Source organism: Sus scrofa, chromosome 4, assembly GCF_000003025.6.
Source record: "Sus scrofa isolate TJ Tabasco breed Duroc chromosome 4, Sscrofa11.1, whole genome shotgun sequence".
NCBI classification, from domain to species: Eukaryota; Metazoa; Chordata; class Mammalia; order Artiodactyla; family Suidae; genus Sus; species Sus scrofa.
This window is the reverse complement of record NC_010446.5, coordinates 82,734,556-82,761,933: the sequence shown is the minus strand read 5'-3', so window position 1 is coordinate 82,761,933 and position 27,378 is coordinate 82,734,556. Positions and strand designations below refer to the sequence as shown.

Genomic DNA, 27,378 nt, shown 5'->3' with positions numbered 1-27,378 from the left:
GATTCGTTAACCACTGCGCCACAGCGGGAACTCCCCCAAACCTGATTTTTTTAAAAAATTCACTCTTAGTGCTTATTTCTGTGTATGTATAGAATATATATTGGTTGGAAAAGTTACTGAGAGTCTGTTGTAGATCACGTGTTGGCCTCTTAACTGAAGGCTAGTGCTTTCGAAGTATAAAAATAACAGGGACAGGGTATTGGATTAGGGTGTGTTAAATTCTTAGGACACTTATGGGAGCATTATAAATGACATATCCCTATGATCTTTGAGGAAACCATCTAGTAACAGAGCTGAATAAGCCAATAACAAAAGGTACCTGTTATTAAGAACACCTAATGATGCTCTGTATATACATATATTGTACCTCACTTTAAAATTGGTATGCTTTAAGAATGCATGAACCAAAGCATATCAGTGCAGTTAACTTAATATATGCTAATGTGATTTATGTATTTCCTAGCATGTTTCACCTTCCCTCTTCACGGAACCTAATGAAATATCACAGTATTTACCGATAAAGGAGGCGGTTTGTGAGAAGCTAATATTTCCAGAAAGAATTGATGCTAACCCTTCAGACTCAAAAGAATGTACACCTATGGAATAGAATGTGTTACAACATATACTCACCGTGGAATCTGACTGGAGACCTTGGGGCTATTTGGAGGAGGGTATTTTTATTATGAGATTTAATTGCCTTGTCTATGTGCAAATTTTCTGTAGCCTTAAAGGAAAAAAAATAAAAGATTGTTACAGGCAGGTTCCACTCAACTGCCATTTGTACTCTCTGTCTTCAAATTCATATGCCAGGTTTATATTTTCTGGAGTTTAATTCGGATTTCTAAATTGTTACAAAATGGGGTCTCACCAGTAGGAGGTGATGTGTGTTTGTCTCAGGAACAGTGGACACGACTTGTATCCATCATGAAATGCTGTCTTCTACCATGGGGAGGTTAATTTAAATCACTGAATGATGACCTTGTAACTTTCATAGGATTCCTAATCATGCATGTTGATGTACTGGTTCTTTACCTTGGGCTTTTTGGTGTTTATTCGCACTTGTGGAGAGTCATGACTTGCCTCCTAGAAAACTGACCTCAAATGATTTATACCCCAAAATTAAAAAAAAAGTTACCCCTCTAAATTTAAATTAGCTTTTAAATTTTAAAGACTGTTTCAGACAATGAACCATGTAACCTAGGTTTTCAGAGAACTTAAGGTGTTATGTCCTTGGAAACACCTGGTTTGCCATTGACAAGTCAGATGTCGGCTGTTTCTCCTCCATCTTTAGGTGCTTTTTCTTAAGTGTGGTTCTATTTGTACTGACACTTTTTACTTCCATCTTCCATGCACCCTCAGAGTGAATAAATCCATGGGATATTGAATTTGGTATTGGTCCTAAAAAGTTTGAAATGTTAATATGTTTTTTAAGCAGCAATTATATCAACCCCTAAAGCAACCAGATTAATTTTCTGCTTAAAATAGTTGAAGGGTAGCTGTGGAGGAGGAGGGAGCTTATTTTAAAATATAAAAACCAGTTTTTCTTTTTTAAGATTCATGTTTTTAATATTATAGGATCCAGTAAAATGTACTTAATTAATACAAGACCTAGGTAGTACAGAAAGTACACAAAAGTACATTTAAAATCCATTTGGTTATTTTGATGGTGACCATTTATACACTTTATATTCTTTTCTGCCTTTCTAAATGGTCTCTATAATGTAGGAAGTGGTTGTAAAGCACCAAGTAAGAAATTACTTTAAATGGATTTTTAAAAATATTTTACTTGCAGGTCGGGGGAAAAAATTATCCCCTTTATCTTGTTTGAAATAACTATTGTACATATTTCCGCTTGATACGTAAATCATTAAAGAAAAATATTTAATTAATAAGTAAGTATTAGCAAAGCTCTTCAGGTATTAGCCTGAAGAAGAATTTTAGTGAAACAAATACAACTGGATATTCATCATTGCTCAGACTCTGCTGTGTTGTGTGTGTTGGTTTTTTTTTTTTTAAGCTAATTTTATTAGCTAAATTTGGTCACAAATGATTTTGATATTTGATTGCCTTCTGCTGCATCACCTGCAAGGTATAGAAAAATCAGGATTTGTTGGATTTAAGAAAATACATGGCATGTTCACTGTATATTAAATATACCTATATTTAATGTTTTCTCTTAGGACAGAAAAGTGTACATATTGTATTCTGCTTCCTGTTCATTTTATTTGCCATGCAGATTTGAAAATAACAGACTCTCTAATCTAGGTACAGATTATGAGAAATGAAAAATTTGTAAGAATGTTCATTAGTTGAATTAGTTGAGGTTTCTGGGCAACATTTTATTATATACATATTATTAGCTTGATTCAGATGTCTTAGGCCTTGAGTCAGCTTTAGATTACTTATTTTGAGAATCCATTGTTAAAAATTGTAGATTGGCCTTTTCATAGAGGGTGGGAAGTGGATAAGATGAGTGTACTTCTGAAAATTTCATTAGTTTATCTCTGTGGAGAATACCAAGAAAACTTGTATTTGCCCATTGCTAAATAAGACATATACCATTTTATATTTATTTGGTCCAAGTGTCTTTTTGTAAGAAGAGAATAAACAATAAATAATTACTGACCTGTGTTTTGCTATTTCATTTAATTCAGGTTTTTCTTAAAGCTTAATTAAAAAATGGTTTGGTATACCTTCTTGTTTGTGCTTTCTGTTTTGAACTTAGTCAACTTATAACCAGATTCTCCAGACAGACTATAAATGAAAATCTAACAGTCCAGAATACGAATCTCCAGTTTAGCTATCATATTCTTATTCTTCTTCTCCCTCTGTCCCATAGTACAAAACAAGTACTTCTATGGATGTTTTAATTAGCCATTGTTTTGTTTGTTTGTTTTGGGCTACACCTGCAGCATATGGAAATTCCTGGGCCAGGAATGGAACTTGGAGCCACTGCAGTGATAACACTGGATCCTTAATTTGGTGGACCACAAGAGAACTCCTAGCCATTGTTTTATGTATGATAGGTTAATGCTGTTTTGGAAAATATAAATGCTTGTGTTATGTATCATTCTTTTTAGTTTTAGTTACTATGCATCCAATATAAAAGATGCAAGGTATAAGAGATTACAATGATGAAAAGATATTCAATCTGCCCTCCATATCTGAGGGTTCTGCATCTGCAGATTCAACAAACTGGATCAAAAATATTGAAAAAAAAATTCCAAAAAGCAAAACTTGAATTTGCTGTGTGCCTGGCAACTATTTAAAATAGAATTTACTTTGTATTTATAGATATCTACATAGCTTTGCATTGTATTAGGTATTATAAGTAACCAAGAGATGATTTAGTGTATAGGAGGATATGTGTAGGTTATATGCAAATATACTTTTATATAAGGGACTTGAGCATCCTTGGATTTTGACGGGGTGGAGGCAGGAATCAAATCTTCTGTGGATTCTGAGAGATGACTCCACTTTTTGTCTTCGTGGAGTTAAAGTCTAATAGAGGAGGCAAAGTAAAAATAATTACAAATTTTAGTGATTGCAATGATGGAAACAATACTGACAAGAACAAAATCACTCTTAGTAGAGGTAGAGTTCTGCCTGGAAGAGGATGTGGAAAGCCTCAAGAGAATGTTACGCCTAACTTAACCAGGGGGAAACACTGGGTCATGTACACAATTACAGCTTTTCTTGAGATATAATTTCTTCAGATAACTGAGGTTGCAAAGCCAACTGAATCCCAGAGAGTGATAGGCCCTCCAATGAAGCATGGAATATATAAACTGTTTCATCTTACAGCATGAGAAAAAGAGGTGGCCACTATACAAGCAGGTAAGAAAAAAGCCAATTAAAATTTTAACAAATTTTGAAAGGCTCAGTATGGGCTAATGTGTCAGTTTGGAATAGCTGAGAGTCTTACATAAGGGGACTTCATATACTCTCAGTTTCTTTCCCAAGGGCCTACAGACCAGTGTTCACAAGAAACACTGGGCAGAGCAGGGGACCAGAAAGTCCCTGTCTGGTTCAGGCATTCAGGGGATAACTGGCTGCTGAAGGATAGGTATGAAACCCTTCCCATTTCCTCCAGACCCTTCTTTTGAAGAATGCCAAAGATTTATGCTGCTGGGGGAAGGGCAACAAATCATAGCCACCCCAGGGCCCCAGTAAAATCCATTATTTTTGAGAGAGGAATAAAACTCATCTAATTCTGGGAGGAAGAGTAGGAAATGTCCTGTCGTCAGGACATGGACAAAAAACCATTACTGCTGGAGAAGGAGTACAAACAAATAACTTTTGACCTTGGAGGAACAGAACACCTGGGCCCAGAATACTGAATGGATAACAAAAAAAATCTGTTACCCTTGTGGAATGGGCATGAAATTCACACAGCAATAGAAGGCACATTGTTTCCAAGTGCACCTAGAACATCAAGATGAGAATATTCTAGACAGTAAGCCAACAAATGTTCAACACTTGAAATCATATGAAATATGTCCTCAGACAATGAGAATTAAACTAGTAAAACCAGTAACAGATATCTGGGAAATAACCAGGTAATCTCTGATGAGAGAAAGAAGTAAATGGAGACAAATACCATGTTTATCAAATGAAAGATAAAGGTGTTAATATGCTAATTCTTCCCAGACTGGTCCACAGAGTCAATGAAATCCCATTCAAAATCCTAGCAGGCTTTTTCACTAGACATTTAAAAGACAATTCTAAAATGTGTATGAAGTCCAAAGAATCTAGAATAGCCAAAACAATTTTGAAAAAGGATATAGTTGGCTCAAAGTGCCTGATTTCAAAACTTACCCTAGAGCTAAAGTAATCAAGACTATGAGAATTGTTTTAGGATAGACATATAGATCAATGGAACAGAATAGTAAATCAAGGAATAGACCTAAAGACCTACCTTTGAAGTAAGAGTTTTAACCAGAAAAACAACCCCCCCGCCCCAGCTGAGGAGGCAGCTATGTGCCGGACAGCAGCTTTGCTCACCTCTTCACCCCTTTTGATCCTGAAGCGCCTGAGAAACAACAGATGATAAATGTTGCCTTTGTGGGACAAGCCCAATCAGACATCCATAAAAAAATTACAGAAATTAGAAGGATTTGCAGGAAACGAACACCACAGAATTACTAGAAATAGCCAACAAAGTTTTCATTAACTGTGACCAGGTGGCCCGCTGCAATGCAGAAAAGAGAATGAAACAAAAAGCTGCGCTTCTGGCGGCAGCCCTTTTGAAACCGGTACCTCCAGAGGGACCAGTCCAGAAGTTAAGGGGACAAGGCCGGGAAAAAGGAGCCGCCTTGGACACGATCAATGTGCCTACTGTAAAGAGAAGGAACACTGGAAAAATGAATGCCCCAACCGTCCTGGGAGAAAGGCCAAAATGGCACCCCCGCCTAGTCGACCCATCCAGCGTGAATCTAATTGGCTTAGCTGAAGCAGTATCTGCCCCAGCTCTCTCCAAATAGGCCCCCGAGGGCTTAAGGTCAGAATTCAAGTAGGGGGCCATCCATAGACTTTATGGTAGGTACAGGTGCTGAACATTCGGTGGTCAGGCAACCCATGGCTCCCCTCTCGGGGAGAGAAACAACCATCATCCAGGCCACAGGTTCCCAAACCCTCAGGTCCTTTTGTGGTCCCCGATGGTGCTGGTTAGGAGGCCAGGAGGTAGTGCATGAATTTCTTTACCTGCCTGACTGCCCAGTTCCCTTGATGGGAAGAGACCTGCTGGCCAAGGTGAGGGCTCAAATCTCCTTCTCTGCCGACCAATCAGCTCAACTCTAATTAACAGAACCACCCTCTCCTTTAATCATGGCTCTGCCTGTACTCTTCTCCTTCAGAAGAGGGGATCATTCCCCCAGAATTAGATACTGAGTACACATTGGTTTGGGCTGAAAGAAACCCTCTGGGACTAGCAAGGCGCCATGCTCCTATCTTGACTGATCTGATACCTGGAGCTCAACTGATAAAGCTGTGACAGTACTTGATTCCCAGAGAAGCTCGACTGGGAATCCAGGCTCACCAGACAGGCTACTTGAGCACAGACTTTTGATAAAGTGTTGGTCACCCTGGAACATCTCCTTATTGCCTGTGAAGAAACTGGGGACACAAGACTACTGCCTGGCTTAGGACCTGAGGGCCATAAATGAGGCAACGGTCACATTGCACCCCTCCCTGACCAATATGTATACTCTGCTGGGGCTGATCCCTACCACTACTGGGCAGTTCATTTTCTTGGACTTAAAAGATGCCTTCTCCTGCCTCCGAGTGGCACCTGCTAGTCAGTTCTTGTTTGTCTTTGAATGGGAAAACCCACACACTGGGACAAAGGAGCAGCTCACTTGGACAAGACTCCCACAAGGATTCAAGAACTCTCCTGCTCTTTTCAGTGGTGCCCTGGCTGATGACCTGGCTGAATTTTCTGGACGAAAACTAGACTGGATCTTGCTGCAGTATGTTGATGACCTCTTGCTGGCCAGCACCACATAGGCTCAATGCCTGGAAGGAACAAACGTTCTTCTCTCCCTACGAATGGAGGCTGGGTATTGGGTATCAAAGAAAAAGGTACAGATCTCTAAGAAACAAGCCAAGTACCTGGGCTTTAACATCATGTGGGGCCAAAGAATGCTGGGGACTGAAAGAAAACATGTAGTTAGTTCCATTGCAGTCCATACCACCTGCTGGAAGGCACATGAGTTCCTAGGGGCAGCGGGATTCTGCAGGATATGGATCTCCGGATTTTCAGACTTGGCCAGACCTCTGTATGAGGCCCTAAAAGGAGGAGAAAAGGCTCCCTTTGAATGGGGACCAAGCCAGGAGATAGCATTTCAGGCAATCAAGACCAAACTCACCATGGCTCCAGCCTTAGGATTTCCCAATGTAACCGGAGAATTTAACATCTTTGTTTATGAGAAAAATGGAATGGCCCTGGGAATCCTAACCCAAGAATTCAGAACTTGGCAGAGGCCAGTGGCATATTTGTCTAAGCAAACTGACTCAGTTGCAGCCAGATGGCCTCCCTGTCTCTGAGCGCTGGCAGCTACCACATTGTTGGTAAGAGAGGCTGACAAGTTGACTCCGGGACAGAACCTCAATGTTAAAGCCCCTCATTCAGTTGTAACCCTGATGGACAATTGGGGCCACCACTGACTCACGCATGCACTGATGACTCAATACCAAGGGTTACTATGTGAAAATCCACGGGTAAAGCTAGAAGTTGTACAAACCCTGAACCCAGCCACCTTCCTACCAGATGAAAAGCAGCCCCCAGACCATAACTGCTTAGAAGTACTAGACGAAGTGTTTTCCAGCAGGCCTGGCTTAACTGACAGACCACTCCAAAATCCAGACCTGGTTCTGTATACTTATGTCAGTAGCTTCATGGAAGATGGGAAAAGGATGGCAGGATATGTTGTGGTATCTCAGAAGGGATGGAAGCGGAAGCGCTTCCTCAAATTTGGTCAGAACAGAGAGCAGAATTATGGGCATTAATCAGAGCACTAGAGCTGAGCCCAGACCAGCAAGTTAATATCTATACTGAATCACAATATGCCTTTGCAACTCTACATGTCCATGGAGTCTTATATAAGGAGAGAGGACTCCTTCCTGCTGAAGGAAAAGTGATCACAAACAAGGCTGAAATCTTAAAGCTCCTAGAAGCAGTATGGGAGCCTAAAGAAGTAGCAGTTATCCACTGCAAAGGCTACCAAAAGGGAGGCGACCTGGTGGCAAAAGAGGAAATGGCAGTGCTGATGCAGCCGCCAGACAAGCAGCCCAGGGGCAACCGCCAGACAAACCCAAGTGCCGACTGTCCTCAAGTACTCTCCAGAAGAAGAAAAATGGATAAAAGAGGGAGGAACCAAAACTAAGATGAGATGTTGTGTCACACAGGACTGCAGGGTTTATGTTCCAGAACAGCTAGCCTACAAACTAGTCCACCAGCAACATGAGTTAACCCACATGGGCAAAACAGCCTTAGAGACCTCAATGGGTCGGTACTACCCCATTGCACCTCTTCCTGCACTTTGCTCCTCTGTCTTCCAATGGTCCATAACTTGTTTGCAAAATATTGCTTCCCAGGGGCCTAACAGACCAGCAGGGACACAATACTGGGGACTGTCCCCATTTGAGGATATGAAAGTAGACTTCACTGAAGTCACCCTGAGCAGGGGATAAAAATATCTGCTAGTTTTTGTTTGCACCTTTTCAGGATGGGTAGAAGCCTTCCCCAACCTGAATTGAAAAGGCAAGGGAAGTAACCAAGGCTCTCCTGAGAGACGTCATTCCCAGATATGGAATGCCTCTGAGCACTGGGTCAGACATTGGAATGGCATTTGTAGCCAAGACAGTGCAGCAGGTGGTGAAAGCCTTACAGATCTGATGGAAGCTACATTGGGCCTATCAATCTCAAAGCTCAGGGAAAGTAGAATGCATGAACTGAAGGCTCTAGTGAAGTTATGTCAGGAGACCAGCTTGCCCTGGGCAGATATGTTGCTAGTGGCCGTCCTAAAATTGAGACGCTCACCCCAAGCGGAAATAGGATTCTCACCATTTGAAATCTTATATGGAAGGCTGCCTCCACTGATCAGTTTGAGAGGAAACACCAGAGAATTGGAAGACTTAGATTTACATAAACAACTGCAAGGATTGAGGCTCACTATCTCACAAATACACAAATGGGTCACAGAAAGAATACCTGTATCTCTAGGCATAACAGAGCACCCCCACAAACCAGGGGACAAGGTGTGGATAAAGGACTGGAAAAAGGAGCCTTTAAAGCCAGTATGGAAAGGGCCCTATACTGTAATCTTAACCACCCCCACTGCTCTCAAAGCAACAGGAATAGACACCTGGATCCATCACTCCAGAGTTGGCCCAACTGATGACTGGGGAGAATGGAGAGCTGCCCTTGATCCCAAGAAACCTCTACACCTGACAATACAGAGGAGACAATGATCTTAGAACCCTGCTCTGACCACAATGGAAGCTGGTCAGTCAATGCACGGTTGAAGCTTGAGGAATCAGCTCCCTGGTGATGATTGTTGTTTGCTGTTATTAATCTGGTCCCCCTTGACCCTGTCAGGATCTATTCTGATGGGTGTAGAGGCACCCTGAACATCAAGAGGGGGGGAATGAAGTAAGAGTTTTAACTATAGAAATAAACCCTCCTCCCTGCTGAGGAGGCAGCTACGTGCTAGACAGCAGCTTTGCTTGCCTCATACCACCCTTCTTGTAATCTTGTAGCAAAAACGTGCCTTATGTCCTTGCTAGCAGCTCTGCTAGCCATGCTCCAAGCATTGCTTATCAGTTTTGTTTTCATTTTTGTTTACTTAGCTTCTTAGGCAGGAACACTGTTTCGGGAAGGTGGTGGGGCAGGCTCCTTACACAGGAAAAACGAGACCCGGAAGTCTGTACTGTATAAAACCTACCTAGAACAAAGACCTGGTGTTCAAATTCTGGAGGCGACTACCCTGAGCCTGTGCCAGTGCTGAATAAAGCTGGCTATTCCCCATCTCTGAGTGCTACTTGTCTCTTTCCACTGCATGGTTTCTGCAACATTTTGAATCAAGATGTAAAGGTAAGTCAATGGAGAAATGATAGTCTCTTCAACAAATGGTACTAGAACAATTAGACATCCATGGGCAAAAAAAAAAAAAAAAAAAAAAAAAAAAAAAAATCTTGAACCCTACCTCATATCATGCACAGAAATTAATTTGAAATTAATCATAGACCACAATGTAAAACCTAAAATTATAAAAGTTGTGGAAGTAAGCAAACAAAATTCTTAGTGACTTTAATTAGGTAAAGATTTCTTCAATAAAACTCAAAAATCTGGAGTTCCTGCTGTGGCACAGAGGGTTAATGATCTGGCTCCTATCTGTGTTTCAATCCCCAGACTGAGCACAGTGGATTAAAGATCTGGTGTTGTCTCAGCTATGGCTCAGAACCCCTGGCCAGGGAACTTCCATATCCTGCAGGTGTGGTGGGAAAAAAAACACAAAAACTCTGAACATTAAAAGAAAAAATTGATAAAATGACGTTTTTAAAAATGAGGAGTTGCCTCGTAGCCTAGTGGGTTAAAGATCTGGTGTTGCTACTGCTGTAGCTTGGGTCACTACTGTTGCACAGGTTTGATGAATTTCCACATGCCATGGGTACAGCCAAAAAAAAAAAAACTTCTACTCTTTGAAAAATATTAAGAACATCAACAATAAGTAACTCATATACTGGGAGAAAATAATTGTAAGATACATATCTTATAAAGGTCTTGTATCTGCCAATTAAAAACCTTGTAGATGGTAAATAAGCATAAGAAAAGATGCTCAAAATAACCAGTTTTTAGGTAAACACAAATTAAAACTTGGATGAGGTATCACTATACTTATTATAATAGCTAAAATTAAAAAAATCTGACAATATCAATAGGCAGAGAGGATGTGAAATAGCTGGAATCTCACAAATTTCCAGGGAGAATGTGAAATGAATGACTTTGGAAGGGTCTGGCAGTTTTTATAAATATAAACTTTTATTGAGCATTCAACTCAGCAATCGTACTCCTGGAGAATAAGACAGGTCAACACAAAGGCCTACTACAAATGTTTATAACAAGTTTATTCATAATTGCCCCAAACTAGGAACTAAATGTCCAGATAAATAACTTGTGGTACATGTTTACTACTCAGTAATAAAAGGGAACTACTAAGGCATGCAACTACATGGGTGTATCTCAAAATCATTATGCTAAGTGAAAGCGGCCAGGCACAAAAGACCGTATTATTTCATTTATTTATTTATTTATTTATTTTTTAGCTTCCTTTTTTTGTCTTATTTTTTTTTTTTTTTGCTATTTCTTGGGTCCGCGGCATATGGAGGTTCCCAGGCTAGGGGTCTAATCGGAGCCGTAGCCACCGGCCTACACCAGAGCCACAGCAACGCGGGATCCGAGCCGCGTCTGCAACCTACACCACAGCTCACGGCAACGCCGGATCGTTAACCCACTGAGCAAGGGCAGGGACCGAACCCACAACCTCATGGTTCCTAGTCGGATTCGTTAACCACTGCGCCACGACGGGAACTCCTATTATTTCATTTATATAGTTGTATTAGGCATCTCCAGAGAAACAGAACCAATAGGAGATATATACCTATACAAAAGAGATTTATTATACAAAATGGGTTCATGTGATGATGGAGGCTGGAAACTCCCAAGATGTGTAGTCATAAAGCTGGAGACTCAGGAGTATGAATGGTGTAAATTCCAGTCTGAAAGCCTTGAAAGGCTTGAGACCCAAGAAAAGCCAATGTTGGGAGTTCCCGTTGTGGCGCAGTGGTTAATGAATCCGACTAGGAACCATGAGGTTGCGGGTTTGATCTGTGCCCTTGCTCAGTGGGTTAACGATCCGGCATTGCTGTGAGCTGTGGTGTAGGTTGCAGACACAGCTCGGATCTGGTGTTGCTGTGGCTGTGGCGTAGCCTGGCAGCTACAGCTCCGATTAGACCCCTAGCCTGGGAACCTCCATATGCCACGGGAGCGGCCCAAGAAATGGCAAAAAGACAAAAAAATAAAAAAGCCAATGTTTCAAGTCCAAAGGTAGGAAAGGACATTTGTCCCAGCTCAAGTCAGGCAGCATGACTTCTACTCAGCATTTTGTGGGTTTTTTTGTTTGTTTGTTTTTTTGTTTTTTGTCTTTTTAGGGCCATACCTGCGGCATATGAATGTTCCCAGGCTAGGGGTCTAATTGGAGCTACAGCTGCCAGCCTACACCACAGCCACAGCAACGTGGGATCTGAGCCGAGTCTACGAACTACACCCCAGCTCACCGCAACACCAGATCCTTAACCCACTGATTGATGCCAGGTATTGATCGAACCTGCAGCTTCATGGTTCCTAGTTGGATTCGTTAACTGCTGAGCCATGATGGGAACTTCCAGGGCAGGTTTCGTGACTCAGCCTACTGAGTCAAATTTTTTTTTTGGCAAAATCTGTGGCATATCATTTTTTTTTTTTTTTTTTTTTTTGGCAACATCCATTTCTGGGATAGGGATCACATCCCTAGTTGTCCTAGTCCCTTTTGTTGAAAAGATACAGTAGGGAGTTCCCATCGTGGCTCAGTGGAAACGAGTTGGACTAGTATCCACGAGGATGCAGGTTTGATCCCTGGCCTTGCTCAGTGGGTGGGGGATCTGGTGTTGCTGTGAGATGTGATGTAGGCTGGCAGCTGCAGCTCTAATTCAAACCCTAGCCTAGGAACTTCCGTATGCTGCAGGTGTGGCCCTAAAAAGAAAAAAAAAAAAAAAAAAAAAAAAAAGAAAGAAAAAATATGGTAAGTATTTCACACTGCTTATCTCATTCACACCTCATAAAACCTTATGAGCAGGTATTGTCATTACCTCCTTTTACGAATCAAGAAACCAAGTCTTAGAAATTTTAAATAACTTGCCCACAGTCACAAAACTAAGAAAGGGAGGAATCTAGATTTAAACCTATGTCCTTCTGACACTGTGGACTACATTATGCTGTTAAAGAACTTACTTTATGGCAGTTCTCCTGTGGCTCACTAGGTTAACGATCTGGGGTTGTCACTTGCAGTTGGTTTGCTCCCTGGCCCGGGAACTTCCACATGCCGAGAATGTGACAAAAAAACAAAACAAAACAAACAAACAAACAAACAAACAAAACCACAAAAGACAAAAAACAAAAAACCCCTTTACTTTATAAATTATAAAGCACTGTACAAATGTGTTATTCAAACCCTGAGAGGAATAAACTTTCCAAAGATGAATGTACACATCAGCCGGCATAAACCCCCATTTTAAGGTTGAAAAAAAAAATTGAAGGTAGAGAATAACTAGTTATAGATGTGGATCCACACAGCCAGTTGTTCTCAGACTTTGGATTTCATAGACATGGTTTTCTCAGTATGACAACTAATATCTTGACTATTTTACCATAATATCAAGTATCCAACTCACATAAGCATCAGGTCAAGGCACTATAAACAATTATGGAAGACCACAAATATTTAATCTTTTTTTTTTGTCTTTTTTGCCATTTTTTGGGCTGCTCCTCTGGCATATGGAGGTTCCCAGGCTAGGAGTCAAATCGGAGCTATAGCCACTGGCCTACACCAGAGCCACAGCAACATGGGATCCGAGCCGTGTCTGCAACCTGCACCACAGCTCACGGCAACGCTGGATCCTTAACCCACTGAGTGAGGCCAGGGATCAAACCTGCCACCTCATGGTTCCTAGTTGGATTCGTTAACCACTGAGCCATGACGTGAACTCCAAATATTTAATCTTGCTAAGAGTATTTAACAAACACCTACTTTTTTTCTCTCATTATCATTTCAGAAAATCACAGAGCCTCCTTGCCTGCCCACTGCTTGTATCTCTCACACGTGTCCTATCTTAATAAATCTATTTCTTGCCTAAAAAAAAAAAAAAAAAAAAAAAAAAATCATTTCAGAAAATCATCAGTAATTACAAAAAGAAGAAAAATGCTTCCCAAGAAGTATGGATATCCTACCACCACATACACATAACACGTCATATACTTCTGCACAGTAAATATTTCTTAAGCACTTACCTGTGCCATGTAGGCAGTGTTTTCTTGTTAGAGTCTTTTTTCATTTCCCTGCTAAGATGGTTAAAACCTCATTACAAACTGGCACTTGTAACTTTATCCTCTTTGAGAAAAGGAACTGCATATTTCTTTACTGGCACATAGCATTCAGTAAATATTTTTAAGTGAATAACAGACCAATTAAAAAAAAAATGAGTCAGCAAACCCTGAGGATGGGGTGGGGTGGGGTGGGAGGGTGGAGAGGAACTTAGTTTTAAGATATTTTAAAATATCTTGTATTTATAGACAATGTTCCTCAGGCATTACATAACTAGTTGCATAGTGGTAAAACTATTAACAATGGGCTTCAGTGCAGATTCTAATATTCTGCCTCCCTACCTCTTTCTTATGGGTTAAGTTGTGTATTCAAATCCGCAGAAGGGTCATCCTCAAACTCTTGCCCTTGGTCTGAACATGAATGAAGGCCTCATCTCAACCCCCACCCAACAACCTGAGGCAATTCTCAAGGATCCACTAATGAAGCAAACCTGCCTTGTTCTGATGGCTTTTTTGAGCAATTTATTTACTTACAGTGATCTCCCAAAGTCCCGTAAGTCTCCCTCATTATCTGTGGTCCTTTATTGGGACTTCTAAAACTACCTGTGTCTACTCCATTCCTATCAAAGTCAGTGTTATGTTTTATGTATGTTATGCCTAGAACTACATGTATACACATTTAAGAGTAATATGAATTGCTTAATATTACAAAATACTTATCAGCCTGCATCTATTTGATGTGTTGCAAATACTGCATTAATCTGTGAATACCTCTGGGATCTTAAATTAGAGAAAGAAGAAAATGCAGAGAAACAAGAAAATGGATACTTGGCACTACTTGGAGATGATATATTTGTTGCAGGAAGGGGGACCCCTTCCAAGGCTTGAGAGTGAGTGTTGGAGACCACTGGACTGCTGAACTCTGTAGAAAGCAAACTTGGTGTGTGGCAAAGCCAGAAAAGCATGTATGCCAACTGAGTTCTCAAGTACAGGGACTCCTTCAAAGACAAGATAAAGGACTTATGCATTAACCATGCTATTCTATAAACAGCTGCGCTGTGTCCTAAGGGTATGCACCAGTAACTTCCTTGTTAGTAGTTCCCTCTGATATCACTAAGAGATAGCTTTGTCATAGCCTATGCCTGTTCTTGCCCACTAACCTACATACATCACCTTCCTTAATAAAAGTCAGGTGGTCTAAAGCCTAGGGCCTTTGTTCTGTGGAACAGAGTGCCTCCTGGTCCCCCACTTCCTAAATGTAAAAGAGTCTTGTGTGTTTTGTAATACTGCACAGTCCCTCTTTCAGGATCTCCCATTGCCCTGGAGAGCTGGATGCTGCAGAGTGGCGCCCAGTGTGGGTCTGGAAGAGAAGGTCTGCTACAAGCAGAGAAAGTGAAACTACAGATGGCAGAGACAGTAGCCTTGCACTTCACAGAGTCTGGGCTGTGAGTTGGCAAGTAGAAACTTTAAACCAGGATAACAATGGGGCAGAATCAATCACAGGAAACTAAACAGTATATTCAATTGCTTAAATGTATGAAACGACTCAGGTAACAGAGTCTAAGAGGAATTGTTAGAAGCCGTGATCAAATATAACTCTAGATTTTCAGGCAAGGGTACTGTGGACCCAGAATGTTGGGATCTCGTGGGAGAACATTTAAAGCGCGCCCATCAGTCTTGGGCTTCTCTGTTTCTATTTTTTCTATGTGGGGACTAGTAAGACAGGTTTTGGAACACTTATGGGAGCATAAAGGAAAGCCTATGTGTTCTGTTCCTCCTCAGATTGATCCCTTTCTTGATGAGAGTTTAAATAAGTCTTTAGCTGTGGAAGCAACACTAACTCCCCTTCAATCAGCCTTAAAATCTGCTAGTCTGGAGGATCAGACATTTTTAGCATGCACTATAACTACTGCCCCTGATCCTTAAGTCCCAGGACAAAATATCCACACACATAAAACCCTTTTGATTTTAAAGCTCTTAAAGCTCTTCAGGAGAGTGTAATACAGAATGGAGTTACAGCTCCTTTTATTATGATTATGGTGGAAAGCATGGGGACACTTCAACTTCCCCCATGGAATTGGCATATGATAGCCAAAGCCACCTTAGATGGTGGAGACTATTTAATTTGGAAGTCTAGTCTTTCAGATTTTTGTCAGGTACAGGCTTGCTTAAATCAAAGAAATAATGTTCAATTACTTTTGAAATGTTGGCTGGGACAGGCCCTTGTCTTAACTTAGCAAACCAAATGACTTAGGATCCTTGGGCGTATGAGCAGTTGAGTCCCAAAGATTGTGGATGACAATTCCTGAGAGAGGAAATCCACAAGGATCTTTTGTACAATGCCTTCAAGGCCCTACAGAACCTTACCCACAATTTGTGGACTGCCTAACTTGAGTAGTACATCTGTCGCCAAGTAGCACATTCTCAGGCGGCTGATATTTTAATTAAATGATGGCATATGAAAATGCAAATAAAGACTGTAAAAGGGCAATGGCCCCTGTAAAAAATTTAGGGGGCATCTATGATTTTATTAAGGTGTGTCAAGATTTAGGGAGTACAGATCATACTCAAGCAATGCTAGCTGTAGCATTGAAAGGAACATTTGGCAGCTCAGGAAAGAAATTTTTTTTTTTTTTGTCTTTTTTTTGCTATTTCTTGGGCTGCTCCCGTGGCATATGGAGGTTCCCAGGCTAGGGGTCTAATAGGAGCTACAGCTGCCAGCCTACCCCACAGGCACAGCAACACCAGATCCGAGCCGCATCTGCGACCTACACCACAGCTCACAGCAATGCCAGATCCTTAACCCACTGAGCAAGGGCAGGGATCAAACCCGCAACCTCATGGTTCCTAGTCGGATTCGTTAACCACTGTGCCACGATGGGAACTCCAAAGAAATGTTTTAACTGTGGAAAGGCAGGACACTTCAGAGACAATGCTGAGCCCACTAAAAAGAAAAGGCACACCCCGCCACAGGATCATCTCCAGGATCTAGTCATAACCCTGGTTTATGTCCTTGTCAGAAAGGAGATCATTGGGCTAATCAATGTCGGTCTAAGTTTCACCAAAATGGCACCCTGCTTAGACAGCTTTGGTGTTAGGAAATGGGAATCGGGGCCTGCCTGGTCCCATCAAATGATGAGGGCATTTGTGGCTCAAACAGAAAAGGAATCCAATCCCCTACAAGGGCCACTCCTGGCAGCACAGGGGTGAATTTACCCTGTGCCACAGCAGCAGTTTTAACATATAAACAGGGCATTCAGGATATCCCTACTGGAATTTACGGCCCTCTTCCTCCTGATACTGTAGGCCTCATTATAGGGAAAAGTGGCTTAACCATGAAAGGCTTACAAGTTTTGCCTGGAGTGATTGATGAGGACTATCAGGGAGAAATTAAGGTGATGGCAACGTCAGATACCATTCATATTATATACAGCCAGGAATGAGAATTGCTCAATTGTTACTGCTGCCATATTTTAAGATAGGAAAGAAAGAGTTGCCAGAATGAAAGGGGAACATCAGGATTTGGAAGTTCAGGGACTTCTCAAGTGTTTTGGACTCAGGAAGTCACAACTGAATGTCCACAAATGACTATTAAGGTTAATGGAAAAAATATAGGAGGATTAACAGATACTGGAGCCAATGTTTCAGTTATTTGTTACAGTGATTGGCATCCCACATGGCCTTTAATTACCCCCAAAAACGAAGTTGAGGGGATTAGGAGTTCTGACTAGAGTCCATCAAAGTCAGCAGATGCTTTCCTGGGTCAGACCAGAGGGGAAAACAGGTTATTTTAAACCTTATGTTGCTGATATACCCATCACTTCATGGAGAAGAGATCGTCCATCTGCAATGAGACTTAAATTAACAACTGAGGATGTCTATTGTGGTGATTCTAATAATTCTTCCCCTGGATGGAAACTAATGAAAAAAAATTAGGATATCTAAAACAAACAGGTTTAGGAAAAAATAATCAAGGCATAAAAGAACCTATAAACTTGCCCATTAAGCTTGATAAACATGGAATAGGGTTCCATGAGGATTTTTAATATGGGCCATTGAAAAGTCTCTGCTAGCCCATGCAGATCCTATACAATGGATTAACGATGATCCAATTTGTGTAGATCAATGGCCCCTAACTCAGGAGAAACTGACTAAAATGCATGAGCTAATAGCTCAGCAATTACAAGCAGGACATATTAAGGAAATTAACAACCCATGGAATACTCCTATTTTTTAGTATCCCTAAAAAATCAGGTAAATGGAGACTACTACATGATTTAAGAGAAATTAGTAAAACAATGTACGCTATGGGGGCCTTACAACCAGGCTTGCCTTCTCCTACTGCAATTCCCTTAGATTGAGCCTTAATTGTTATAGATTTAAATGAATGGTTTTTTCACCATACCATTAGTCCCTCAAGATAAATGTAGACTTGTGTTCTCTGTTCTTGCTTTAAATAACAAAGCGCCTATGAAATGATATCAATGGAAAGTATTGCCACAGGGCATGAAAAACAGCCTTCCCTTAAGCCAAAAATTTGTGGATCAAGCCTTCACTCCTGTTAGATTTAAATATCCTGAGGCATATATTATGATATTCTCCTCTCTGCTTCAAAAGAACAAGTTTTTACCATCTTGCCGGATATTGAAATATATCTTAATAAAAAGGGGCTTATTATAGCCCCAGATAAAATTCAAAAAACCACTCCATTTCAATATTTAGGAACTTTAATAGAAGGTCGTACTATTTGGCCACAGAAAATGGAAATTTGTAGGGACCAATTTAATACATTAAATGATTTTCAAAAATTATTGGGAGATATTAATTGGCTACAGCCTTATTTAGGAATTGCTACAAATCAATTGACTCATATTTTTAAAACATTGAAGGGCAATCCTGACCTTACCTCCCCACATACATTGACTCCTGCAACTCTCAAAGAATTAGGCACAGTTGTAATGTATTGATTATGATAATCCTATTATTCTGATTGTGTTTCCTTCCATAAATTCACCTACAGCAGTCCTGGTTCAAGAAATTCCACCGTTTGGCATTGTTGAATGGATCCATCTTTCTTTTTTTTTTTTTTTTGTCTTTTTTTTGTTGTTGTTGTTGTTATTGTTGTTGTTGCTATTTCTTGGGCCGCTCCCGCGGCATATGGAGGTTCCCAGGCTGGGGGTTGAATCGGAGCTGTAGCCACCTGCCTACGCCAGAGCCACAGCAACACGGGATTCGAGCTGCGTCTGCAACCTACACCACAGCTCAGGGCAACGCTGGATCCTTAACCCACTGAGCAAGGCCAGGGACCGAACCCGCAACCTCATGGTTCCTAGTCGGATTCGTTAACCACTGCGCCACGACGGGAACTCCGGATCCATCTTTCTAATTAAGAAGTAAAAACGGCAACACTCTATGTAGACCTCATAGCTAAGATTATTATCCAAGGCAGATGCTGTCTTAAACAATTGATTGGAGTAGATCCAAATGTTATACATGTCCCTCTAGACAAATTCATGAGAGAAACTTTATTCCGAACCTCATTGCCATGGCAGAAATGCTTTAGCTGGATAAACAGGAGAACTTGATAATCATCCACCCAAAAATAAACTTATAAAATTTCTACAAGAGACCTCTTTTATATTTCCAAAAGTTACCAGATCACAGCCTATTGCTAAAAATCCTACTTATTTTATAGACAGATCTTCAAATGGTAAAGCTGGTATTCAAGGTCCAAATATTACTAAAATTATACAAACCTCTTACACTTCAGCTCAAAAAGTGGAACTAGTGGCTGTTCAACAAGTTTTAAAAATAATCTTGTATCTTTGTAATATTGTTTCAGATTCTCAAAATGTGGCACAATTAGTACAAAACTAGAAGCAGCAAAATTGAAAGAATTAAATGATGAAGAGTTATTTCATCTTTTTTTTTTTGCACACAACAAATTATTAGACAGAGGACATCACCATTTTTAATTACTGATATACGTTCTCATACTTCTCTGCCAGGTCCTTTACATGATGGTAATCAAAAGGTGGACCAGCTTATAACTTCTATTTTTGAAACTGCTAGTGCTTTGCATGCATTTCTCCATCAACCCACAGCAATGCTGTGTAGACAGTTTAGTCTGTCTCACGCTGTTGTCCAAGATATTGTTAAATCTGTCCATCGTGTCAAAGCTTAGCCTAAGTGTCTACCAATGATGGAGTCAATCCTAGAGGACTGAAAATTAATCAACTATGGCAAATGGATGTTACATTAATAGTTTTGGTCGTTTAAAATTCGTTCATGTTATTGTTGACACATATTTCTTTGTTCTTTGGGCTTCAGCTCAGGCAGGTGAGACTTTTCAACATGTCAAAAACCATTGTTTGTAAGCTTTTGCTATTTGGGCCTTCCACAGTGTATTAAAACGGATAATGGTCCTGCTTATGCTAGTAAGGCTTTTGCTGAATTTTGTCAAGTGTGGGGTATTTTACATGTCACTGGCATCCCTTATCATCCCCAAGGACAAGCTATAGCAGAACGTGCACATCATAAATTGAAACTCCAACTTAAAAAACAAAAGGGGGAATAAGAAGGCTCCTCCCCCACAAGACTGTTAAGACAAGCTTTGCTTACTTTAAATTTTTTCACCTGTAATGAACAAGGAATAACATCCATGGAACATCTATGGCTAGCATATTCCTGGTACCTCCCCGTTAGTATATGGGAAAACACCTGAGGAAAATATATGGGAAGGCCCTGATCCTTTAATAACCTGGGGAATAGGTTATGCTGTCTTTCCAGAAACAGTGGTTACACCTTTTTGGATTCCTGGCAGGAGTGTGAAACAGTGGCATGGAGGAAGACGAACTGACACATGACTTCCGATGAATGACACTGGGAGCCTGGGGTCGACATAATGCTACATTAGATATTCTGGTTTCATATAAGGACAGGCCATTCTTGCAGCCCAATTTATAAGCCAGGCTTGCCCTGATAATTGAAAACTACAAAAATTAGAACAGGGCCCACAAACTCCATTCCTGGTCTTACTTGGCATGGCCTTTAAGGTCTCAGGGAAGAGGCTTGTAAGTATTGAAGGAAATTTTTTTTGGCCATAAAGGAACAAAGTCATCCTAGGAGGAATTTGCCTGTGCCTTTGAGATACAGGTATTCTACCTGGCCTTCTGAAACACTTATCTCACCATCTTTTTGAAATACACATTTCAGGAAAAGGGGTAAAGTTGTAAGTTGAATTCTCAGGGACAAATAGAAGTCCTATGCCTTTTTCATAAACATTAGTATAAAGGGGGTTCGCCATCTAGACAGGTGACAATGATTTGTTCCATCTGCTAGAAACCTAATTTGAATCCAGTCTCTTGTAACTGACAGGTTTTACACAGTTGTACCTTATTCATGGCTGAAACTTCAGGATGAGAAATATGAGGTCTCTGTTTTGCTTGTTTGTATGCATTTTTGTGTGTGTTGTGCATGTATGGCATTGCCAAAATTAATCCATAAAAGAGCTCTACTTAATTGGCTTAAAGGAAATTAAGTGCTTATATAAATTCTCAAAAAACATAAATTAATTTTTGGTTCAAGTGAACTGGAAAATATTCAGTATTTGATATTCATTGTTAATATTAAAGTTAGTTGTTCTAATTAATATAGACATGTCTTTAGAGTCATCAGCATTAACTATAATACCTTATTGTACCTAGGTTTAATAGAACTCAAATGAGATACTGAGACTTTAGTTACTAAACAAAAACTAAACTTATTTAAGACTTAATCATTATGTTTGGTGCCATCCTGAGCTATTCTGTAAAAAGACAGTCCTTGCTTTCGGAAAGTAGGATGTGTGTTTTCAGTAAAGAAGGAAGGAGGAATGCAATTGCATTTTATTAAGGGAAAAGAAAGTAAGTCTGTCTTATATAGCTTGCTAACAGTCAGGGCTATGGGAAATCCAAGACAGCTGCTTGGTTCTTCCCAGCTCCCTGGCAAACACAATAATGAAAAAGAAATGGTTAGAAAACATGTTTTCCATTTGGGGTAGACTTTCTCTGGTCCTAATCTGAATATATTTGGTAAAAATGAGGGTAATTTTAAAGAAAAAGGCTGTTTTGATTCATATTCTAGTTTTGTGTATTGAGATTAGTGTTTACTGTCTAAAATTCACTTTCCAAATAGTGACACTGTGTTACTACACACTCTGACACTGTGTTACATTATTATAAACTTTAACTGAATTATTAAGAAAAATGACCTCAGCTTGTTTCTGAAGCTGATTGCTGTAATCTGTCTCTGGGTGAATATCAGATGTCCCATTATAATGAGGGGACTATATACATTCTGGAAAGGTATCATTTAAAGTGTTGTCTCCAGCCTAGATAAAAGGTTTCTTATCAGGAATTCTAAATGCCATATGCACAAAGAAAATGAAGAAAATTAACTCTTAAATTTATATTTCTCACTTAAGAAGGGCCTCTACATTGGACTGGTCTATAGAGTGAACTACTGACCTCAAACTCACCCTAAAATGAGGCTCTGATAAGAAAAACAAACACCAAACAAAAAGAAGACATCAGAAGTAGATCACTGTCCTAAGATTGCCACACCTGACTTGTATGGTTATTTGTTTTACTTCTGTGGCTTACCCTGGTGGGTTTCTCCCCTCTAAGGCTCTTATTATTGATTTTACTAGGTGGGATCCCCTCACCTGGCCCATTAATACCTGCTCTGACCCAGACCATAAATATGTTTTCTTCCAATGCTACTCAAACTCAATCAACAACAAGTAAGACTTCAGCCAAGGGAATACAACTTTCCCAGGCTATATTAATTTAAAACCAGCCTAATAGCACTAGGAAATTAGGCTGAATGGACAAAGCCAGATATAATTTCCTTTAAAGATGAGAAACAGACTAAGCCAGCTGAACAGGAATATACTGGGCTATACTTGGTGAAAGCTCTTAACATAAATTTTTGCTTATAACTTTATTAATACTGCTATCTATTATTTTTATTAACAGTTTTCACAAAATTGCTATTTCTTGCATTGCCAAATGTGTAACTGAGTCTCTGATAAAATGACACACAGTTCCATATGAGGTCAGTGATCTCTAGATCTGGGAAAATGCAACAAGAGGGAATATTTTCCTGGACCATAACAGACTAGGAAGATAGGTGGTCCAGAGGCTTTTTGCTACTGTTAATAAGGCCCAGTCCAGTAATAGCACATTGAGTTGCCTATCACAGTGAAATCTTTGCCAGATCTAGGAATATTCATTTCTAGCACCGTGGGATAAAATAGTCATGATATGCCTCCCAAGACTATGGTCAAATTTAGGACCAGGGGGAAGCACTGTGAACTGAAGTTTGGCAATTGCCATCAGCCCCTACATGGAGTAAAGCATGAGCCACTGCAGCTGCTGACCTGCAGCACCCACTGAGCAGAGCTCGGCGTGGAAACCAGAAGTAAGGCACTCTATGCTCTGGGATAACTGATAGAACAGGCCTTCAGATAGTTAGATTTCAGGTAAGGATTTTTATAGCCCCAAATTCTTGCATCTTCTCATATCTAGAAAAACAAATCTTTAACAGTGTATTTGCATTGGCCATTAAAAAAAAAAAGCAGAATAGAGTAGCTGTGAGTCAGACATCCAAGGTAATACTAGGAAATATTATGAGAACAATTTTAGACAAGTCTTTGTATTGCTGAGAACTTAAGGTTTATGTGTGCTGTCAGACTTGATGCCACCAGCTGTTCTCAAATCAGCATCAGCTGGCAGCTGCAACCTTACATTTTAAAGGTCTCCTCTGATATAACAGAAAGGAGGCAACATGTATAATGACCAATAGCTCCTGTTAATTACGTGTTAATAGCACATCAAATGTTAAAACCAACTTAGATTAAAAATACACACCTCCTTCAACAGAATTGCTATCAACCCATATCACAATCCTCTGTTTAATCTTATTTTTCTTTTCTTCCCATCCTCTATAGTAGGAACTTACCATGTCCAGCCACCCAGTACTCATCACCCCTAGCCAGCAGGAAGTAGCTATGGAAGAGAGGACTGTCACCCCTATCTCATTTAAAAAAAAGGCTGCAATGATAGGTTCCCAGGAGGATCGAGACAGACTCCTACCTCCTGAATGTGACAGTTCATCTTGGAGACCTGCTGCGGACATGGTCTGCAGAATTGGATTGATCCATAGAAAGCAAATGAATGCTCTGCAATCACAATTTACTACGACTGTTCTAATGCCACAAATAAATAAAAAAGTGGGAGATGTTGGAGACCACTGGACTGCTGAACTCTGTAGAAAGCAAACTTAGTGTGTGGCAAAGCCAGAAAAGCATGTATGCCAAAAGAGTTCTCAAGTACAGGGTCTCCTTCAAAGACAAGATAAAGGACTTATGCATTAACCACAATATTCTATAAATAGCTGCACTGTGTCCTAAGGGTATGCACCAGTAACTTCCTTGCTAATAGTTTCCTCTGATATCATTAAGAGATAGCTTTGTCATAGCCTATGCCTGTTCTTGCCCACTAACCTACATACATCACCTTCCTTAACAAAAGTCAGGTGGTCTAAAGACTAGGGCCTTTGTTCTGCTGAATGGAGTGCTTCCTGGTGCGCAGTCCCTCTTTCAGGATCTCCCATTGCCCTACAGCGCTGGACACGGCAAGTAGGCTCTTATCTAAAAGTTGGAAGTGAACTGTTCAAGGAGACATACATGCTGACAAAGTTAAGGACTATTGGGAAGGTGTGCCTCAAGCACAGAACATTGGGGTAAAGGAACCCAGGAGAACTGCTCAGATAGGCGGCTTATAGTCTCCAGTTTTATGGGCATGGGATTAGTTTCCAGGTTGTCTCTAGCCAATCGTCTAGCTCGGTCCATATCTGGTTTGGCTCAGGGTCCTTCCAGGTGAAGCATCTCTCAGGCAAGATGGATTCCAGCAACAAGGATTCTGGGAGGTTGGTCATCTCCCTCCCACTGGTCCCTCCCAAATCCTCCCAGTTCGTTTTCAGGGCTTCACCAGTTCCTTATCAGGATTGCCTGTTGTAAGACAATTAAAGCCTGGCCAAGGTGGCTTCAGTCAGTAGTTCCCTAACACATTCTTATTTAAGACTCTACGGCATCGAAGGCATCTTAGTGGAGGGATCTGATAAGTGGACTTTTTTTTCTGTTACCTAAGCTCTTCCACGGTTTGTAACCCACTAGCTCCAAAGCAATATCTGTCTGCACAGATAGTGGCACAACCTACCATCTTCACAACATTCAGATGTTGTCACCTTTGATTTCAAGAACACTGGGCAGGAAACATGAAGAAGCGGTTCCCTGGGACTTGAACAGTGTTACTCATGAGGAGGGGGGTTGCTGTGCTGAGTGAGTTCCCAGGTAAGTCCTGCGTCCTTTACTGCATTTGTGTGTGTGTGTGCTTGTGATTTGCAGGCTCCCCTGCCAGCCTGGGCCAATAGCAGAGTCTATCCCTACCCCGCTTTTAGAGGAATACTGGTTTTAGACATGAGATGAGATTATGGGTATTGCCTTTCTGATCAAAATCTCATTTACTGTGATGAACACAGGGTGGAGGTGGAGGGCAGATCAGTCAGTGTTCTCCACTGACAAAATAGGCTTTGCATGCTGACTTGGGTAGCACAATCATTTCCATGTTGCCCTATCTGCCAATCTGGCTGTTATAACTCCCTGAATTGCAAAAGACAGATACAAAATTTCTCATTCACTCACTCACCTGGATTTACTGAGCACCTATTTTGTGGGTTCTTTTCCCAGTTCAGAGAGTAGAGAACTGAGACTATTAGGGCCTCACAATGTAGAGGAGATAGACAAAACCGTGATAAAGATGAGTACGTACAGATGTGTTTAAGTTGCTTCGGGAACACAGAGGAAAGAGGAACAGCTGTATCAGTGTTCCTGATGTTGGCCTAGAGAAGGCTTCAGAGGGGATGGCAAAAGAACATTAGCTTCCATTAGTTGCTAACTGAATGCCTGCCATGTTCCAGGTTCTCTACATATACTATCATGTTTACATCCCATAGTAATTTTCAGAGGTAGTCATTTATGTCCATTTTACAGATGAGAAAATTGAGGACAAGAAAGGTTGAGTAACTTACTCAATGCCACACAGCTAGTGAGGGATGATGCTAGAGTTGTAACTCTCAGATCTTCCTAACTCCATAGTGGATGAACTTTCCAGTCTGCCTTGATATTTGAAGAGTCTTGAGAGATGTGCAGAAATTTACTTGAGTGGAACAAGAGGGTAATGGGCATCTAGAGCATAAAGAGCAACAGCATTTGTTATTCAAAATCTCAGGTGTAAAGCAAAATCATAAAGCACAGCAAATTTTCCTATCCATAAAAATGAAAACACAAAGGGATATAACTATAAACATCTGACTTACTCGAATAGGGACCTGTGCAAATCCTTTTGCTTGGTTGATTTATAATACTAACAAGCCCAAGTTCTTGGTAGTTATTTAAATTCACTCAAGTCTGACACAGCACTCCTACTCTTTCAATAAAAGTTCTCCCTTGTGTGTGTGTGTGAGTGAGAGAGAGAGAGAGAGAGAGAGAGAGAGAGAGAGAGAGACAGACTGCAGGAAGATTCTCTAGTGGGTGCTCCTGGTAACCTCTCTGTGGATTTGTTTTTCTAAGCTTATTTCATCTTTTTTTTTCTTTTTTATGGTTGCACCTGCAGCCTATGGAAGTTCCTGGGCTAGGGGTTAAATCAGAGCTGCAGCTGCTAGTCTACACCACAGCCACAGCAATGCTGGATCTGAGCCCCATCTGCAACCTGCTCTGCAGCTTGTAGCAATGATGGAATCCTTAACCTACTCAGCAAGGCCCGAGATTGAACCCCATCCTCACAGAGACAATGTCAGGTCCTTAACTCGCTGAGTCACAACAGGAGCTCCTAAGCTTATTTCACCTTGAAGTTATTTTCCCAGATATTCCCCAGCAAGCAGTTTGAGATGTGAGCCCACATCCCATCTCTAGCACTTTCCTGGGAGTTACATGGATTCTCCAACGTAGAATCATTAGCGTTGGAATCCGGTTTGAGGTCAGTAAAACAAACAATCCAAGAAACACAAAACAATCTAATATGTTTTTCCTCACTCCTTGACTCAAGTTCTACCTGTTCAAGTTTTTACCCAAATCATTCTTCTTGATGCATTCCCAGCTAGAATTACAGTAGTATTTTTCTTGTTTAACTTTTACACAAAGTATGTTATAGATATGATTTACTCCAGTTGGCCTCAAATGCTTTTTTTTCCCCCAGCTGCACGGGAGGCATGCAGAAGTTCCCCGGGCCAAGTATTGAACGGTGCCACAGCAGTGCGCGGCAGTGACAAGGCTGGATACTTAACCAGCTGAGCCACCAAGGAACACAAGTGCCTTTTAAACAGTTATTTCCAGTGTAACTACAATCAGACCGCGGATTTCCCACATCGTTTGTTTACAAATCTGCATCCATACCACAGGAAGTGTGGGGCGAGAGGAGAGGGGGTCCAGGATTCACCGTTTTTGTTTCTGCAGTGTCTCGCACGTGCTAGGGCCTCCGTGTTTGTTGACTGAACCTACGAGTACCCCGGCAGGGTAGCCGGCTCGCATGCGCAGCCTGGCGCCGGACTGAAGTTTAATCATGCTGGGTGGACCTGAAACCCAACCTTCCTTCCCGACCCGCCTTCCAAGACCCAAACCAGCCGGGTAAAAGCGGGCGGGG

The 27,378-nt window shown here is 40.9% G+C and overlaps 1 protein-coding gene and 1 long non-coding RNA gene across 5 annotated transcripts in view; one reads left to right on the top strand and one right to left on the bottom strand.

Moving 5' to 3' along the window:
- Nucleotides 1-2,629, top strand: part of TIPRL (TOR signaling pathway regulator) — a 35,461-nt gene extending 32,832 nt beyond the window's left edge. The window contains exon 7 of one of the 4 annotated variants that reach the window (XM_001928523.5): nucleotides 464-2,629. In XM_001928523.5, the coding sequence (XP_001928558.1) occupies nucleotides 464-607 (144 nt within the window). In that variant the 3' untranslated portion in view covers nucleotides 608-2,629. The remainder of the gene's footprint in view (nucleotides 1-463) is intronic. The other 3 variants (XM_021089447.1, XM_021089448.1, XM_021089446.1) reach the window with 3 other exon arrangements.
- On the bottom strand, nucleotides 2,002-27,375 carry LOC106510103. Its single transcript, XR_001308292.2, has 3 exons — nucleotides 27,132-27,375; nucleotides 25,769-25,925; nucleotides 2,002-3,501 (listed from the first exon to the last, which is right to left on the bottom strand). It is a non-coding gene; the product is annotated as an uncharacterized LOC106510103 (long non-coding RNA).